General features: G+C 47.4%; 1 protein-coding gene across 1 annotated transcript in view; it reads right to left on the bottom strand.

Moving 5' to 3' along the window:
• The window catches only part of ADCY10 (adenylate cyclase 10), a 58,856-nt gene that overhangs the window by 25,933 nt on the left and 13,967 nt on the right, over positions 1-18,956 (bottom strand). Inside the window, exons 10-17 of the mRNA XM_057495167.1 lie at positions 18,188-18,264; positions 16,483-16,672; positions 13,842-13,897; positions 9,762-9,915; positions 7,646-7,838; positions 7,070-7,156; positions 3,961-4,235; positions 2,383-2,600 (exon numbers count right to left, since the gene is read on the bottom strand). Of these exons, the coding sequence (XP_057351150.1) occupies positions 2,383-2,600; positions 3,961-4,235; positions 7,070-7,156; positions 7,646-7,838; positions 9,762-9,915; positions 13,842-13,897; positions 16,483-16,672; positions 18,188-18,264 (1,250 nt within the window). The remainder of the gene's footprint in view (positions 1-2,382; positions 2,601-3,960; positions 4,236-7,069; positions 7,157-7,645; positions 7,839-9,761; positions 9,916-13,841; positions 13,898-16,482; positions 16,673-18,187; positions 18,265-18,956) is intronic.

Genomic DNA, 18,956 nt, shown 5'->3' with positions numbered 1-18,956 from the left:
TTTGTAGATACAGACAAGATTATTCTAAAATCCATATGGAAAGGCCAAGGAACTACAATACCTAAAACAACTTTGAAAAAAAGAGAAGAAATGGGGAAGACTCAGTTTACCTGGTTTCAAGCCTTCTCATATAGCCATAGTGATCAAGACTGAATGGTGTTGAGGGAGGCATAGAGACATTAGTCAGTGGAGCAGAATAGGGAGCCCAGAAACACACCTGCAAAAATATGTTCAGCTGATTTTTGACAAAGCCACAAAAGCAATTCAAAGGAGAAAATGTAGCCTTTTAACAGATGGTGCTGGAGCAAATGGACATCCATGCTGGGGAGGGGGGAAGAAAAGAAGGGCCTTGACCTGTATCTCACACCTTAACTCAGATGATCGTGAACTTAAATGTAAGATGTAAAACTATAAAACATAGAAAAATGCATAGAGGAAAACCTTTGGCATCTAGGGATCAGCAAAACGTTCTTAGGCTTGACACCACGCATAAAAGGAAAAAATGATAAACTGAATATTATCAAAATGAAAACTCCTTGAAAGACCTTGTGAAGAGAATAATAAGATAAGAGTGGGAGAAAATATTTGTAAACCCCATATCTGACCAAGTACCAGTACCTAAAACAGATAAGGAACTCCCCAACTCTACGTTAAAAATACCAAGCAATCTGATTAGAGAATGGGCAAAACACATGAAAAGATGGCCAATGTCATGAGTTGTTAGGGAAATGCCAATTGAAACCACAATTATATATAACCACACATTTATCAGAATGGCTGATAATGGCTAAAATAAAAAGTAGGGACATCAAATGCCAGCAAGGATGGCAGAAAATTCTAGATCACTCATACATTGCTGGCGGGAATGTAAAATGGTATAGCCACTTGGAAAATAGTTTGACAGTTGTTTTTTTGTTTTTTAACTAATAATGCAACTATCTGATTCAGCAATTGCATTCCTGGGTATCTATTCTAGAGAACTGAAGACTTATATTCGCACAAAAACCCGATGCTTTCTGCAGCTTTATTTGTGATAGCCAGAAGTCGTAAACAACCCAGGTGTCCTTCAAGAGGTAATTGGCTAAACAAGCTGTGGTATGTCCATTCCATGGAATATCACTCAGCAACGAATAGGAACAAATGTAGACACACACAACCTGGATTATCTCCAGAGTTATGAGTGGGAAAAGAAAACAATCCCCCAAGAGTACCCACACTGTATCATTCCATTTATGTAATGTTCTTAAAATGTCAAGACTATAGGTATGGAGAGTAGATTAATGGTTGCCAATGTTAAGGAGGAAGGAGGGCTTGGAGAGAAGCATACATGGCTGCAGAGGGCAGCCAGAGGGGTCCAGGTGGCGATGGAGATGCTCTGTACATTGACGGTGTCAGTTGACATCCTGGTGGTGGTATTATATTACCCTTTAGCATGATGGTAGTACTGGGGAAAATGGGGTGCAAGGTACACAGAATCTTTCACTTGTTACAATTGCATGTAAGTTTATAATCATCTCAAAAAGTTTGACAGAAAAAGCCCAATGAGGTAGCAAAATATTACTGTATTCAGTCACTTCATTGCTACACCAGGAGGCTCCCAGGGTGCCCCCCATGGTGTCTGACACAGAGAAGGAGCTCGGTAGATGTTTGTTGAATGGGTCAGTGAAAAAGGAGTTGAGTTCTTTTACCGCCATTTTATGCCAGATACCTGCCGAGGACGGCTATGCTGAGTTCTCAAGTACCAGCAGTGAGATGGCGTTCATGGCTCTGGAGCTCTGGGCCCCTGACTTCAAGGCTAAATTTTCCTTTGCTTGCACCTTCTTGCTCTCTTTCCATGGAAGGGGTGATAGCTCTTCAACCTTTACAAGTTTTATTTATCCAAGACGTATGTCATTTCTTCTTCTTTCTTTTGCTAATGTTTGAACTTTTCTCCTAATCACTGCCAACTCCCTAAACAAGCAGTGTATCCACCACGGCCACTGCCTTCTCCTTCATGTTAGCCTCAACCCTCTACACGCCATCGCGCATCCCTGCCTCCTCCGACTCCCGTCCTCCCTCCACTGAAACTATTTCCCTAAAAACCAGCTGGCTTCCTTTGCGCCGTCATCTCGAATTTCATCCCCCCCTGTGTGTCTCCGTAGCACGGGAGCCATGTTGATGATTTACTTTGAGCAAGTAATTTTACCTCTGGAATTCAAGGAGTATTTTCCCCCATTGAACATCTAACTCCCATTTCAGTTGTGATTTTGGGCTGCATGATACACCTGTGTTCTCTCAGGTACACCTTCTCTTGGCCCAGTTCGGCAAGTCCCAGTGTCAGGGTTCCTAGCGATCTAGGGTATCATGTCCAGCATCCCTCGCTCCCCCAAACCCTCCAGCCTCATGGGAGGCCGGCCCCGGGGAAGCCCATCCTTGCCAGCGCCGCTGCAGGGGGGGAGAGCCAGCCATCACTGCGGGACTCACTGAGCAGGCTGTTCCAGTCCATGCTTGGGTTTTCCTCAGACTCCATTGGCTGGAAGACGAGAACCCTATGACATTTGAGACTTGTTAACAACTCTTCACAGTGCAGTGGAATCCCACAGCTGCCCTCCGCCAGGTACCTGCAGTAAGAACAAGGCAACCTATTTACATGGAAAAACCATCTGTTAGGTAGGAAAAATACTCGGCTTTTCTCAGTCCCTTGAAAACAATCTCATTTTCCATTCATTTCTGTTTGTTTTCCATTTTTAGGGATTGCGTTTTTTCTTTGTTTCATTTTTGTACTTGTGTAAAACATTTACATCTTCCCAAAGCCAAAACTATACAATAAGGTGCATTCTCAGGCATGCCTCCCTTCCTCACCTGCTGAAGAACCATTGTGGTTGTTCCTGGTTCATCTTTTCAATGTTTCTTTTAAAAAATATGACCCAAAGCACACCCATAGCTCACTCTTTTCTTACATAAAGGATGGCACGTTATGCACCCCAGGCACTAGGCTGCACCTTGTTTTGTCACCAAGAATGGATCCCAGTCACGCCTCCGTGTCTGTAGGTCTTTCTCATTTCTTCTGACTGCTGTGTGACGCTCCACTGTGTCATGCGTCCCATTCTACCCCACCTCCCCCCAGAGACGGACACTCGGATTGGACTCAGCCCTTTACTAATATGAATAATGCCTCAATAAATTTTTTCTCCATATGTCACGTCATATCTTTGTCAATATACCTTCAAGATAGATTCCTAGAAGCAGGATTGCTAGAGCAAAAAGCCAATTGTGTGTGTGCACACATCATATACAGCACGCATCTACATACATACCTACACACAGAGAAAGAATGGGAGAGACTGTGCCATTATGGTATGGCATACAGTGCCTGGATTACTGTAAATGAGGCTTTGTCCCAGACATCTTTCTTCCAGAAGCCAGGCAGCCCCCTTGGGAAGAATATGCAGTGACCAGGTGGGTTGTGAACGCCGGCTACAAAGAGGCACTGAGTTCAGGGGCCTGCTGTTCAGCCCCCAACCAGAGGCATCACCAAGAAGCTCAGAAGCGCTGAGTAGAGGGCCAGCCGTCGACAGGGGCTGCCCACACCAGCCCACATCCCTGCCAGCTCGGCGTGACCTCGCTTCATGGCGGGCTGTGGGCCTTGGCGTTTGCCAGGTGCCTGTCATGTGGCTCATTCATAATGGTGCCTTCAGAACTGTTGGATAAAGCAAGTATGCCCATACCTGGACCAATGGGAGGGAGACAAAGCAGATGCCCATTCAGAGCATGAGAAGGTGTCGCAGGTGGGGTCTGTAATGAGGAAAAGGCCGGCAGCATCCTCCTGCCATGCAGGACCGATGGCTGCCCTGAAAGAAGGGACCAGCAAGAATGCTGATGCAGGTGCTTTCAGATGCGTCTTGAGGGGGCTGATGGTCGGTACCTGGGGACTGACTGCACGCAGATGTCTGGGCCCCGGGGCGGAAGCAGGCCACTTACGAGTCCAGTTCTTTGGGGATGCTCCTGACGCTGAGGTCCAGGCAGACCTTGTGGCAAATGTCTGTGGGCTGCATGGCTCCGAGAATGACGTGGGTGGTGTTCCTGCTCCTCATCACCGTGCTGGCCGCTGCACAGGGCGCATCGGTGAAGGGGGACAGGGCCATGATGAGGAAGGTGGGGGCTGTCTGGAGGAGCTTCTCCAGGAAGGCCCAGGAGGCCAAGTCGACAAACTGGCCCTCATCAATGATGAAAATGATCCTTTCCTCTTTCACGGTCTGGACAAGATAGAGGAGCAGAAAGAAGAAGGTGTGGGGGCATGCGTGTGTGGCCACTGAGCTTTGTGGTGCTGAATTACATATTTTCTTTCCAGTAGTTTTGCATTAACTTTGGTTCCACTAACTTGGAATTTGTGACAGTTTGGACACAGCCGGCTGCCACAGACTCTTGGTCAGATTTTGTATAAAGATAATGCAGCTTTGTAGGACAGATGGGGTTTAGTCAAGTAAAAGCACCCGTTACAACACCCCTGATGTTTACGACCAATGGTTTCATCTTTTGACAAATGAAAGTCTCGTAGGGTTACCCACTTGACATTTACTGAACAACATGTATTCAGCACGTACTTACAGAGCACCCACTCGGCCACGTGCTGGACGGAACCCGTCCCGTCCTTGCCCGCCTGCAGTTTATGCTATTCTAGCTTGAACTGCGGTGTATGTCACACGTAAAAACAGATCTTGGGTCATTTTCCTGGTGTAGACTAGTTTCCTCAACTAGTTTGAATTATTTATTCACTCATTAAGCATTTATTGTGCATCTATGAGGGTCAGGTGCTGGGGAGACTATTAAACAGAATATGGAGCCCCTTGCCTAGCAGGCCCTGCATTTCCATCGTGTGATGTTTCTAAATGGAGAAAACCCTCCCCACTCCCACTGCTGCAGCCGCTCTTGGCTGCGTTTGGTTCCCTCGGAGAAGGACTGACTTAACCCATCCCTTCCTCTCTGTTTTCGTAAACACAAGCAACAAAGCCTACTTTAGAATCCCCAGTTTCTTGAGGCAGTCCTGATAAAGCGCCACGACCCGCCTCCCCATGTGCTCTGTTAGGCTGCCCTGACGGCTCTGTCCCCTTACCTTCCGCTTAGCTCTTCACTGATTCTGAGGACCTTTTCATTAATGGGAGTTAGCATCACACTGTGTTTTTGACTGATACCTTTGCAACTATGGGGCAGATAGAAATGTGAGTTTCAGCTGTGAGATGGCCTTGTCAGTAAATTATTTGTGACTTGAGGAACGTGAAGCAGATGAATTCAATAGTACATCACTGGCCCAAGTTCCTTATTTAAAATGAGGAGATGGAACTGAATCCTCTCTAATGTAACAGCCAACATTTACATCATACTCACTATGTCCTGAGTATCACATGCCACTCTACGTAAAGTGACTCACTTAATCCTCATAACATTCACAGGAGGTGGTACTACTGAATCTATTTACTGAGAAAATTTAGTTAGAGAGGTTAAGTTGGTAAGGTCACACAGATGGTAGATGATTCACAGGCTGTAACCAGAGCGCACAGTTAAAGCGCAGCTCTCCCCGCGGTTCCCAAACTAGATTGTGCATCAGAACCAGCTGAGAAGTTTTTAAACAAAAGCAAATAACTAAATGGACTCCTAAGCCCAACCCAAGACGTTTAGAATCTTTAGGGGTAGAACTCGTATCTGTATTTTTTAAAGAAGCTCTCTGCATGCTTGTGATGTAAATGGTTCAAAGCCTGATATTTAGAAATTACTGGGATTGTCTTACTTGTTTGAAATGGAGATGGAGAACGTTGTGTTGCAAACTTAATGTCACCAACTTGCATTGATCGTTTATGATGTGTGTGCCTGACACTGCTGGTCACCAGTGATACAAAACTGGTGAGGGGCTCCTTGTCACTAGAGGCTCACAGTCCCCCGAGGACAGAGCCTCACACTAAGGAACTGCAATACTGAATATTAAGTGTAATAAGAAATACGTTCAAAGTGTTACAGAAGGACAGTGAATTAGTCATGCCTCGTGATTTGTGGGGGTTCTCACAAAGATGAGTATCATTTCTCCAGGTCAAAATAAAAAGTCTTTTGGCTTTTATCTCACCAGCCTCGGGAATGATTTGGGTAGCGTAAAGCGCGGGTTGGTGGGACCGGCCTGAGCCCTGGCAGTGTATGGGGGATGGGTTGGTGGAGAAGTCGGAGGCACAGAGGGTGGTTAGGAAGCTACGGAAACGGTCCAGGAGGAGGTAGAACCTGAACTACGGCAGGCGGCAGGACGGAGATCCTGAGACCACCCTCCGGAGAAACAGTAGGGGTGGCGATGGCTGAGGGGCAGAGCAAAGGTAACTTTAAATGATGTGTGGATGAATTTGCCATTAACTAAATCAAGGACCAGGATCAGAATGAGGAAGGGAAGGAACTGGAGTAGGAAAAATAAATAAATTTAGTCCTAGACACTGAACTGAGTGTGTGTTAACCACGTCCATGGGGAATAGAGAGACGGTTCTTGGAAGTATGGTTCTGGTGCTCATAAGCGGAGGGACTGGAATATGGATCCGATGATCTCAGCCTGGTGGGCCATCGCGAGGTTCTCAGAGAGGGTGAGCGCTGGCTGAGCACCTCCGGCGCTGGGAGAGGCTCATGCACCCTCTGGTGTTTAAGCCCTGTGCCCCTGTGAGCTCCTCTCTGGAACCAAAGCATGGCCACCTTGCGGCACTTGCTCCAGGTGAGCTGGGCAGCAGGCGCTAAGCCTAGGGGTTCACACTGGGGGAGCCTGACCTCGGAGCCCCCATATGTGACCACCTGTATTCTGCATCACATACAGCGGAGAGAAGAGGACTGGTTTGGAGGCAAGGCCGGGCCCCCGGGAGTAACAGACAGAGCTCCCTTCTGGCAGGGCTAGATTCTGAGCAGCCTCCCAGAATGAGGAGCAGAAGGACGGAGGAGACGGACCACATTAGGGCAACACTCTCACCCGCTTCCCACCTGGGCGCCAGGGCAGCCCGAGCACCCAGGCCACCTGGCTCTGGGGTGGGACACCCAGAGTTCCTCCCCTTACATGGTCCCCAGACGCCCTTACTTGCTTCAAGATCTTCATAAACAATTCTTCCAAATGGTTTTGCTTCCTCAAGGCGCTCATCTTGGAAACCTCTCTTGAAACAGGGAACTGTATGAAGAATTACAAGGATACTGAGTATGGGGGGATGGCAAGAGGGTCTCTACAAGTGTGTGATCTGGGGCAAACCCCCATACTCTTCTCTGCCCTGAAATCCTCACGTGCTCTAGGTAACCAGTAACACCCTTTCTGGCCCCAAGGCCCTATGCCATCTAAGGTAATGGACACAGGACAGAGCAGGGCATGTGCCTCTGCGTCAGCAGCCACGTGCGAGCAAAGAGTGACTGTACGCCCTGGACTAGCAGGTTAGCTGGAAAGGTGGGGGAAAGGCGGCCACTTAGAGTTAATCTTGAGTATGCGTTTCGGGACACTTCCACCATGCCTCAGGAAGGTGGATGCCTGTTCAGGGAGGCTTGGGAGCCATTTCCTCACCACCCAGATTCTCCAGATGAGAAAAGGGGTTGCAGAGTTCAGGGGTGCTAAGTCACTGTGTACCTGCCCCGCCGCTGTTTCCTCCCACGGCCTGACACCGCCGGTCACCTGAACATAGAAGATGTCGTTAAGAATGCAGTAGAACTTCTTATCCAACAGCCCGTTGACTTTATTTTGAAGGTTGGTCTGTCGTTCTCCGTAATTTTTACAAGAACGCAGACGTAGTACATTGACCATGAGCATCGGGATGGTATAAAAATTTTTTTGGAAGCTGATCTTAGTCAGCTCAATAGTGATAGTCCTGTTTGTAAAAAAGTGGAGAAGCAGGTGTTTGTAAATACAGCTTTTGAACATAAAGGTTGAAGGAAAGCTCTGACTCCTCCCATTCAGTTGTAAGCACGGAAGTTTCCCAAGCGGTCGGAAGCTGTCCTTTGTTCCTGTTCAGACACACTCCCTCGTCCCAGATGTTCCTAAGCCCCCATCATTCAACCCAGCGCCCCCTCCTCTCCAGTCCAGCCAGCACCTCCTCCCTCTAGCCTGCTGTCCCGGTCACACAGGCCACACTCAGTGCCTCCCCTTCCTGGAAGCCTGAAGGATCTGGATAGATGCCAGTCTTGTCTCCTATTTACAGTTCTTCGGTGGCTCCCGTTGCCCAAAGGTGTATGCCTAGACCACTTCAGGGGAGGCACAAGACTTTCCAAGCCCTCGTTGTGTCATTTCTTGCCACTGTCTGCCCAGCAGTCACCCTCCACCATGACAAGCCTCCCCAGCCTGGAGGGACACCCCGCAGTCAGTCCCTCCTCCCTCATTTGCTGTTCATCGGTGACTCGGCTCAGGTGCAGCCCCCTGGAAACCTTCCCTGCTGCCCCCAAGGTCGGGAACCTGCCCCCTCCCACCAGCTTCCACAAAGCTCTGTGCCTGCCACGTCACTGTCATGCTTTTCATGCTCCCTCCTGGTCTCCTGTGAGAGCTGGCTCCTCAGGGGCAGCGGCCAGATACCAGTGTTCAGGGCACTGGCACGTGCTATGGGCTGAGTCACGCACCCCACTCCCCAGATTCTTACGTGTCACGTCCTAGCCCCCAGGACGTCAGAGTGCCCTCATTTGGTTGTAGGGCCATCACAGATGTAGGGAGGCGAGTTGGGCTGAGGTCACACTGGGGAGGTGGGCCCCTAATCTAGCAGGACTGGTGTCTTTATAAGGAAAGGAAACTGGGATGCAGACACACAGGGGGAGCATCAGGCAAAGAGGAAGGCGGAGGTCGGCAAGGTGCTTCTCCAAGCCAAGGAGCAACGGCCAGCCGACCCCCAGAAGCTGGGGAAGAGGCTGGAGCAGACTGCCCCCCACGGCCCCCAGGAGCCCGCCCTGCCGACCTCAGGCCTCCAGGTGGAGACAACGAACTTGTGTCGATGGAGCCCCTGGGTTTGTGGTGCTTTGTTAACAGCGGCCCCAGCAAACTAGCCCAGCCCTCCGCTCCGGGAACACAGCTGGTGCTCAGCAGGAGAGGGGCCAGGGAATGGCCGAATGCCTCCTGGCGGTCATGCATGATCTCCTCAGCAATATTAGCCATGTTCCAGAACTGGCCTTTCTCGGGCCTGACATGAAAGAGGAGTAAAAATGCAGCTAACCACAGTGTAAGGTAAGCCTTCTCCCCCTCCAGCCTGTGGGTCAGACCATCGCCTCAGTCATTTCTGTTATTGGATACAATACTGGTGGCCCAGAGGGACCCAGACGGTCATCCCAAAGAGAGCCCGTGGGACACTCCTTATATGAACAAAGGTGAACGGCCTGGGGCAGGGACACTGGCCACCTCTCAAAGGGAGGTCCAGGGCCCATCACTGTATCCTCCCTCCCAGGGCTGGGCTGCTGGGACTAGGGATTCTGGGTCAGGCAGCTGGATAAATGTCCATGTTTGCTCTGCAGACCAGTCCGGCCTTGGTCTCAGCTATGGCAGTTGTACTTGACCTCTCTGCACATTGGGGTTGCTCAGGAAGCTTTAAATCTTGATCTCCACACCCACCAGGATCTTAGGGGTCAGCCCAGCTCATGTCTTAGTTCAATGTGTTTATTTATTTAGCACAAGGGGCCTGGTACCCCGTAACTGATAGACTGTGAGTAGTTTATGTAAGACAAATTATATAAAGGAGAGCATTAAAATGAATGAAAATCTTAAAAACAGCAAGGTTCTTGGGCTTCACCAGAAATGGTCATCGCAAGACACTCACCTGTAGTTCTCATTTTGGGCCAGGTACTCAATTTGCGCAAGTATCTGGCTTTTTCCACACCCTGATACTCCTTCGTACATTAGGACTTGGCTGCAGTTGTACATCAAGAATTCCTCCTTAGTACGCGTGAAGTAATCTATCTCCTTATCACGTCCTGTGATTTTTATTTTTCAAAAAGAGAGCAAACTCAGTCAACATAAAGTAGTCTAGAGAAATGTAAAAAGCACATAGAGACACCGCTTCTAAGAATACCTTTGAAACATCCGTGGCCTCGGTCATGGACTTTCTTGGGGTCCTGTGCATGCTAAAATTTTTTAGTCGTTCAAGAAACAAATCCTACCATTTGCAACAACATGGATGGAGCTGGAGGGTATTATGCTCAGTGAAATAAGCCAGGCGGAGAAAGACAAATGCCAAGTGATTTCTCTCATTTGTGGAGTATAACAACGAAGCAAAACTGAAGGAACAAAACAGCAGCAGACTCACAGACTCCAAGAAGGGACTAGCGGTTACCAAAGGGGAGGGGTGAGGGAGGGGGGTTGGGGAGGGAGGGAGAAGAGGACTGAGGGGTGTTATGTTTAGTACACATGGTGTGGGGGGTCACGGGGAGAACAGTGTAGGACAGAGAAGGCACATAGTGGATCTGTGGCATCTTGCTGCACTGATGGACAGTGACCGCATTGGGGTGTGGGTGGGGACTTGATAATGTGGGTACATGTAGTAACCACATTGTTTTTTCATATGAAATCTTCATAAGAGTGTATATAAATAATACCTTAAGAAAAAAAAAAGAAAATGGGCCAAGAACAGGAGCAGGGAATTCACAGAAAGGGAACCTATCCCAACTTACTGTGTTGTAGACATGAAATATGTACAGCCTTTTGTATGTCAATCATACCTCAATAAAATGGTTTTAAAAAAAAATTTTTTTTTAGTCTTTCTTTAGAACTTGCCAGGTAACAATGAGTTTTTACAGTTTTATTTGATTCCCACCAGCTGTGAGGGATACTCATAATGTCCATTTAATTTTAGTGTAGAAGACAGATTTGCTTAGCTTACACAACGAAGAATAAAACCAGGGGTATCTGACCCTAACCCTTGTTTCTTTTCCTTCTTAATTAGAATTAGGAAATAAATTTATTAGAGTTAGGGTTCCTGAATTGAACAATTACGGATAAAATATTTTTATTTTCAGTTCTTTGAGGGAACCTTGCTCTCTGCAAATGAGAAAGCATACTGAGCTCAGGGCTACTGGAAGCATTTTCTGTGATAAGAAAATTCAGTTTGCTTTCAGAAATCATGTTTAGGTTATTTCTACCATGAGAACAATCAAAATTCCTAGTAAAAATAAATTAGCTTTTTTCTGATTATAAAACTAATGCTTCTCCCTTTAGAAAATATGGAAAACTTACTAAAGGAAAAGAAGAAAATCAAAGTCTCTTTGGGTTAAGACCATCACTGTTATTTTTCTTAGGTGTTTTAAAATATGTGCAACAGGATGCCCTGACTGAAATGTGAAACTCGGCCCACAGTGTTTGAAACCTGGGCAGACAGGGAGGAGCTGGCAGAACTGTGATTTCAAAGGAGCAAGCATTTTCGGTCAAAAGAGCTGGAGACCCATGTGGGGCCACCCTTTTCTCGCTTGCTCGCGAGGTCACGTGGAGGGCTGTTTTGTTCTCTGTGACAGAGCACGTACATAGTCAGGTGTCCTCTAATGTCTATTGAAAGCCGGGCCTATTACTCTGAGTTTTATACAAAGATGTGTATGTTTTACACACGGAAGCTAAGTGTTAACCAGGTAATGTGATTTTCTGGGTATGATTTGGTGAGAGCTATTCTGCGGACTGTTTTGCTTCTTCTAGGTGACATATTGCTTTTCTGAAAGTGCACTTGAATTTCAGCATTGTGAGCTGTGCCGTATGCCCTGGCCTGAGGCTGACACAGGAACACAGAGGGTGGGGCCCAGAGGCCCCAGGGCAGAATCTTCTAGCTCCCTGGGCTCTGTTCTCGTAGAACACATACCACTAAGACCTTTGGATTGTCTCTTTAGTGGGATTCTAAACTGAGTTAAGTCAACTTGAAGTATATGCACCTTGTTTTTGTCTAAACACGGCCTTCATATCTGGGACTGTTTTATGTGCTTTAACCTAAAAACCACCTCTTGTTCATTCTAGCTCTGTTGTCATCTGTGTGGTTCTTTGGCACATACAATTTCATTTACAGCAGCTCCTGCAAGAGAAGGGCGTTTTGCACTCTCCTGGCCTTGACAGCCCGCTTTCGGCTTTGGCTTTAAGAGCTATGTGTGCCCGATCTCTGCCTCACGCTGACAGAATCAGGGCCGAAGGACTGCTGGGCTGGAGAAATGCCTGCACGTCGCAGCACGCGTTCTTATATGGTGGTCATATCGAGGTTGCAGGCTGGTGGGAAGGGGGCTGGGACTTGCATTTACTCCAGGTCAGTATCCAGGGAGCATATCCCAGGGTGGCACGTCAGGCCTCGGGAGGGGAGAGCGGGCATCCTTTCTCCTCTCCAGCCTTCAGGGGGTGGGAATCTGGGCTTACAAGAAGTGATGCTTGCAGACTCTGAACACCACCTGAATGTGGAGGCAGTGTGGCACTGCTGCTGGTCTAAGAGCTCTTGGCAGTTCTGGAACTGTTCTTTTCAATCTTTTAGGCTCTGATGACATCAAGAGTCTGTTCCAACATTCCCCTGAAGTGTGGGACTGAGTCTCCTCCAAATGTCCCTAACACAGTTATGAACAGGATTTAACTTACGATGATGCTTTAGGGATGCTCGGCTCTAAAGGAAGGAAATTGCAAGTGACCCTAGAAATGGCTGACCCCAGAGTCCACGGGCCTGTCTTCATGGCGGGGATGGGGGGTCCTCTTCCCTCAGGAAGTGTCTCTGCCCCATTGTATGTCTCCTTCCCTGTCTAGTCTTGACTTAGCCTTCTTATAGGACCCCTATCACCAAGAACTCCAAAAGCATCACTCCCAGATGGACTGTCAATCTAAATGAAAAAGGTAAAATAAAATTTCTGGAGGAGAATTTAGAAAAGTACCTTCATGACTTTTGGGTGAGGAAAGATTTAACCAAAAACACTATAAAAGAAGAGATTGTTAAATTGTAACACATTAAAATAAAAGATTCTGTTCATTAAATAAATAATAGAGTAGAAAGGCAAGCACAGAATTGGAAAAGTTATGTATAGTAGAAACCAATGACAAGGAACCCATTTCCAGAATATATAAATAATTCCAACAGATCAGTAATAAAAATACAACCCAACTGAAAAATGAGATTTTTTCAGACACTTTATAAAAGATGACATCAAAATAAGGCAATAAAACCTTGAGAAAGGAGGTCAGCCACATCAGGAAGATACAAATGGAAACTGCCATGAGACATCACTACACACACAACAGAATTATTAAAATTATAAAGATTGATAAAACCAAGTTGTTGGTAAGGATGGGGGGCAGCTGGAACTCTCATGATGCTGTTGGTCTGAATATCAATAAAGACAGCCATTTAGGACAACTGTTTGGCTTATCTACCAAAATTGTTCTCTTTGTCCCATCAGTGTCACTCCTACATACATATTCAACAGAAATGCATTCATCTTTCACCAAAAGACCTCTGCAAGGATCTCTATGGCAATATTATCTGTAAGAACCAAAAACTGGAAATAACTCAAATGTTGTACAACAGAATGAACAAATGGCTGTATGTTTATAAAATGGACTAGTACACAGCGATGAAATGAACGAATCACAGCTATACCAACATGGATGGATTTCAGAGCATGATTAGAACAAAGTGTGTGTGGCTATATAATGTATGACTTCATCTATATGAACTTTAAAAACAGGCCTAAGTGACAGCGATGGCAGAGGTCTTTGGGGAGAGGGAGGGAGGGAGAGCCTCGGATGCTTGGGGAGCACTGCCCTTTTCCATTTCCTGGCCTGGATGGCAAATTTGGTGATAATTCATTTAGGTGCAGACTTACCACTGGTGTACTTCTCTGTATTTTTTTTATAGTTCGATAATGAAATTTAAAAATCAAGGCCTACTACTTACCCAGCAAAGGGTAGTGCTTATTTTCGTTGCAGGTGAGACCTGCCTCACCAAACATGCTGCAGAGGAGAAAAGAAAAGATGTTAGAGTCAAAACGGGGAAACACTGATAGCAAGACAGACGAGTTCTTAGTTCCCAGAAAGCCTCCTTGTCAGTTTCCAACATGAGCCTCTCCCCGGACTCAAGGGTTGCAGACGCCAAGAGGAGGGGGTGGGAGAAAAGCTCGCCTGGAAGTAAGACAACTAGTAGCCCAGAGAGCCAGTAGGCCAGCCTTCACCACAGTGCTTGGCACGTTATTCAATAAATGCTTGCTGAGGCTGCATTGGTAGAACGGATCCCTCTCTAAGGAAACTGGGCACCCAGTATGGGACTTGAGGCACCCATAGGCTTGGGGGGTGGTATCTTGGCTCTCATCCTGGACAGAGTCCACCAGTTGCTGAAACTTTGTATGAGCACATGCTGTGTGCCTGGTGCAGTTTCAAGTGCTTATCACTTCCTTTACTCCTGACTAAATCCTTATTAAGGAGGTACTATTATGATGTCCATTTTACGAATGAGGAAACTGTGTGTAACTTGCCCAAGATCCATGGCTAGTGGAGGTGGAGGACACTGACAGGTGATCCTCTGTCACGGGGCCAGGCAGCATACACTTCACCACTGCATAATTTTCTCTCTTGAACGAGCTTTTCCAGTCAAAAGCTTCACTCCCTTGTCTGCACCATCATATTACTTCACTATGCCTTGATTATCGCACACATCAAAGTCTCCCATGTCATATACAACTGATTTTGTGTGTGTTGGTCTTCTTCATTAGATTGTGAACTTTCAGGATGTGAATCATGCTCTGTTCATATTTGTATGCATATTTCTACACTCTCTTATCTTCAGAGATGGTATAGAAAAACCATGAAGGCAGCAAACTTTAGGGTCAGATGGTCCTGGGTTTCTTTGGTAGATCGACTGTGTCAGTGGCCCCACTTCTTCACCCCTACTTATAACCATGCCCTTTGCCATGTGAAAGTGCAGTGCCCTCTCCCTCTGGGCTCAACCTTGTGAATGCCTTGGCCCAAGGGATATTAGCAAACATGAAACAAAGGTGAGAAAATGCTTGTGCATTGGGCTGGCTCGCTCTTGCATTCCTGGTATCACCATGGCAACACGCATGGGCTGGCCTGATGGAGGGTGAGACACATAGAGCCAACTTCTCCTGCTTATGTCACCAAACTTCCTAGTTATCCCCACTTTGGTCATCCTGGGTCAGGCAGCAACCTGCTGATGCCCAGGCATGTGGACAAGCCTAGGAAAGACCAGACAAATGCAGGCAAGATCAGGTGAATCCCACATATTTGTGAGATAGTTGAATGTTGATTGTCGCGTATCACTGACGTTCTAGTGGGTGGTTACAAGGCGTCATTACTGTGGCATTTGGAAACTTGACTCCACTGTTCAGTAGATTTATGACTATGGCCTAGTCATTTAACATCTCTGAGGCTCCATGTTTAAATTTGTAGAATGGAGATAATAGTTTCTACTTGACATAGTTGATATTAAGAATAGATTCTGTATTTTGAAGTAAAGTGCCTTATATTTAATAAGGGCTCACAAAAAATTATTCAAACAGATTTTATTGATGGTCTGTAGACACCAAAGTGCTGAGCCCCAGGAATACAGAGGTAAGCAGTGAAGATAACTTAAGCTGACTGCAGCCTGATTCTGTCATCTGAACCTTTAAGGCCCAGGTCCCAGCCTGCTAACATGAAGAACTGAGGGGCCCTCCCACTGTGCACGCTTCCCCGTGCATTGGTTCATCGTCATCGGGTGCCCCCCGTGTGCCGCACACTGGGGATGTAAGACTGAACAAGAAACTTCTGTCCTCAAAGGACGCACAGTGTGGTGGGCATGGTAAATGCTCTGATAGGAGCACGTACCGCAGAATGACAGAGGAGGAAACCATTAGACCAGACTGCCTGAGCCAGCCTCGTGGAGGAATTGGTTCTTGAGCTGGACTTTACAAACTGACTGGTTTTCCCAGCAGACTGGGGATGGGGTGGGTGACGGCAAGGGCAGTCTACTTAGACACCCAGAGGAGGCGGCACGGGGCACGGGAGGAGATGAGGTTGGGAAAGGAGCGGTTACCTTGTACGTCACTGCAAGGAAATGACTGGAACCTGCTGAAGGACTTTAAGCCCCCAAGTCATACTCATATGTCTGATCTGGGTTTGGGGGGAATATATTTCACTAAAGACCCAGAGGAGGAACAATTTCTTACACTCTTTTAGCCCAATTGGTGTCTGGCGCTCAGTTGGTCTGAGCAGTAAAGACTTGGCAGTTGGTCCCTGGGACCGTGTGGGTCCAAAGTGATACTCAAACAAGGGGATCCTTTGTTTTGTTTGCACAGTCTCTGAAGAAGTGCCCTCAGATTCTCAGAACCGAGGATAGAGCGGGGTCTCCCACCATGCTATACTATCAGTAGCAGGGAGAAAAGATGACATGGCTTGAAATCTGGGCCATGATCTGGGGAAAAAATAGATTTTAATTTCAACAACTGGCTTAGAATCTGAAATGGGTGACTGACTGCTATGCCATCATACTTTTCCCACTTCTTTACTAAGAAATAACAGCAAAACCAGTGTCCCATACTCACTGTTCCCTTTTAATGCCCAGACACTGGTAGACCTGTCCAGAATCGGCAACCCCTCTCATGGCTTTCTTTTGGAGTTCCTTGAAAGAGTAGGCTGGTAGGTTACTGCTCTTGTAGGTGACAGAGTCGCAGGTCACGATCCCTGGGTAATACACGACCATCCTGGCGGCTGTGTTGACTTTCTGACCGATGACTGTAGCAGGAAGGAGAAAGGCAAAGAGCAGGGGGAAAACCGCCGTTGACCTGCAGGTAATGGGGATGCGTCCCGCGGGGTGTTTTTACCCTGGGCTCCCTGTACCTCTCATGAATGGCATAGCAGCCTTGCCTCCAGCTACGCATATTTGGCCAAGCTATGAACGAATATCCAGAGAGTTAATTCAGCCAGCCACAAGGCAAGTTTCTAGCTCACCTGACGGCCATGGGGATGACCCGCTCAGAGGCAGAAGGGGAGGGGTCGGTAAAGGGCATGGCCGCAGGCCCAAGGGCTCTCAGGTGAGGGGTGGTCGCTCTTCTGCTACAAGAGGGACGAACACAAGCTTGGGCCTGGGACACTGACCTCCAAATGAGGCACAAAGTTGTGTCTGTGTATTGCTGTGCATGAAATTGTCGTTTCTTTTCATTTTTGACATGAATCACTTTCATTTGGCAATTTCCTAAGAGTGAGTAAATGTGGCCGGAAGGGGCGTGTGTGTAAGATCGATTTAGGGGGTATCTGAAGGGTAAGAGACTAATGCACAGACTCTGAAGCCAAGCAGTACAGGTTTGAACCCCAGCCCCACCTCCTACTATGTCCCCAAGTTCCCTCTGCAGATTACATTAATCTGTAGCATGGGGATGGTAGTGGTATCTATCTCGGGGGTAGTTGGGGAAGATTAATGAGTTAACCCGTGGACGTCACTTTGAAGAGTGCCTGGCTACTGGTAAACTAAACCCTGGATTAATATTGCTACTAAGTAGATTTTCAATGTTGCACTTGAACATAAACTTAAAAACTTCTGATCAACATATCCCTTTTTAAAAATCTGTTTGTTGCGGGGAAATTTGACCATACAGTAAAGCACAGTGTTGCGAGTCTCCATCGATCCCTCACGGGCCCCAGAAGTCATGAACCCATGGCCCATCCTGCCCCACCTCCACTGGCACGTGTCCTTCACCCCTCGCTATTGGGAAGACAGTCTCAGACACGCAATCAGCTTAGACACGGCTCCTGCAGTGCTGCGGACGCCTTCAGTCCCGTAGATTCATAATGTGAATATTTAAACCCTATAGCATTGAAGAGGGAAGTGAGAGTGGCAGGCTCTGGAGATGATGCTCACTATTCTCTTTTGGTATCGTTTATAAGTAATGCCAACATTCATGATTCTTAAGAAGCAGTCGTTACCTATTCCAGGAATTAAGAGGAGTAACTGTTAATGTTAACTGGAAATTATGATCAAGGCTCCTCACTTCATGAGCTTATAGCCTCATTGCTCCCGTCTAATGACTATGAGTTTCTGGGGCTCAACGTGATTAATCCTGTGAAGCACCAGAAATGCACACTTTGCAAGCCCTGAGTCGTCAGTGGGCAAAGTCACGTGGCTTTGTTCCACCTGGAAGACTGTGAACGTTCTTAGGGAGGGTCCGTGTCTCCCACATGTTCATCCCCCAAAGACCAGTGCCAAGCGCAGTGTTGGCTGGAAGGAGAACGCAGTGGGCTAGCTGTGCACACCTGTGTACTCATGTCTCACGGAGTGTCCGATGATGCCGCAGAAGACGATCCCGCTGGTCACTCCGATGGAGACAGTGCTGGCGCCATGCACACAGACGGCAAGCATGGGGAGGAGACAGGGACAGTGAGCGAGGGGCAGCAGGCAGGGAGGGGACAGGACTGCGCGGGGGGCGGCGGGGGGGAAGGGAGGGGCTCTCAGTGAATAACTCCCTTCCCTTGGCAGTTGGTTCTGTGCATTGTGGAGGGCCTGGAGGTGTGAAGGGTGGGCAGTTTGAAACACAGAACCAAGTTCTAAGAGGCGGGAACTAGGTTGACTTTTCTGATTATTTTTAAATATCCATATGAGCTACTTTTCTAGAAAATAACCTCTTATCACCCCAAGTGTAGACTGACTGTGGCTGTAAATGATTTATTTTTGTTATTACAGGAAAGAACACAGCCATTATTTTTAAAGGCAGCAACTGAGGTACGATGTGTGGCATTGAATTACCTTTGCTAATACATGGGGATGGCTGCCTATAGAGCTGGCCTGGGGCTGAGGAGGGAGAAATATTTAGGGCAAGGGGGTGGTGCCTGTTAGAGGACGGTGGGGTCATTAGGGCACTGGGCTCTCGGGCACCAGGGCTGGGGATGGGTAACCTTACCCACCTTCACAGTTTTACTGTGAGTGGATCATCTTGAGGCCAGGTTTACATAAATAAATTTCCAACCCAGGGACTCATTCTATCTCCCAGTTATTAATAATCAACTCAGATCTCCAACATGGTGC

Source organism: Manis pentadactyla, chromosome 19 (assembly GCF_030020395.1).
Source record: "Manis pentadactyla isolate mManPen7 chromosome 19, mManPen7.hap1, whole genome shotgun sequence".
NCBI lineage: Eukaryota > Metazoa > Chordata > Mammalia > Pholidota > Manidae > Manis > Manis pentadactyla.
The sequence above is the reverse complement of the archived record's forward strand: the minus strand, read 5'-3'. Positions and strand labels throughout refer to the sequence as shown.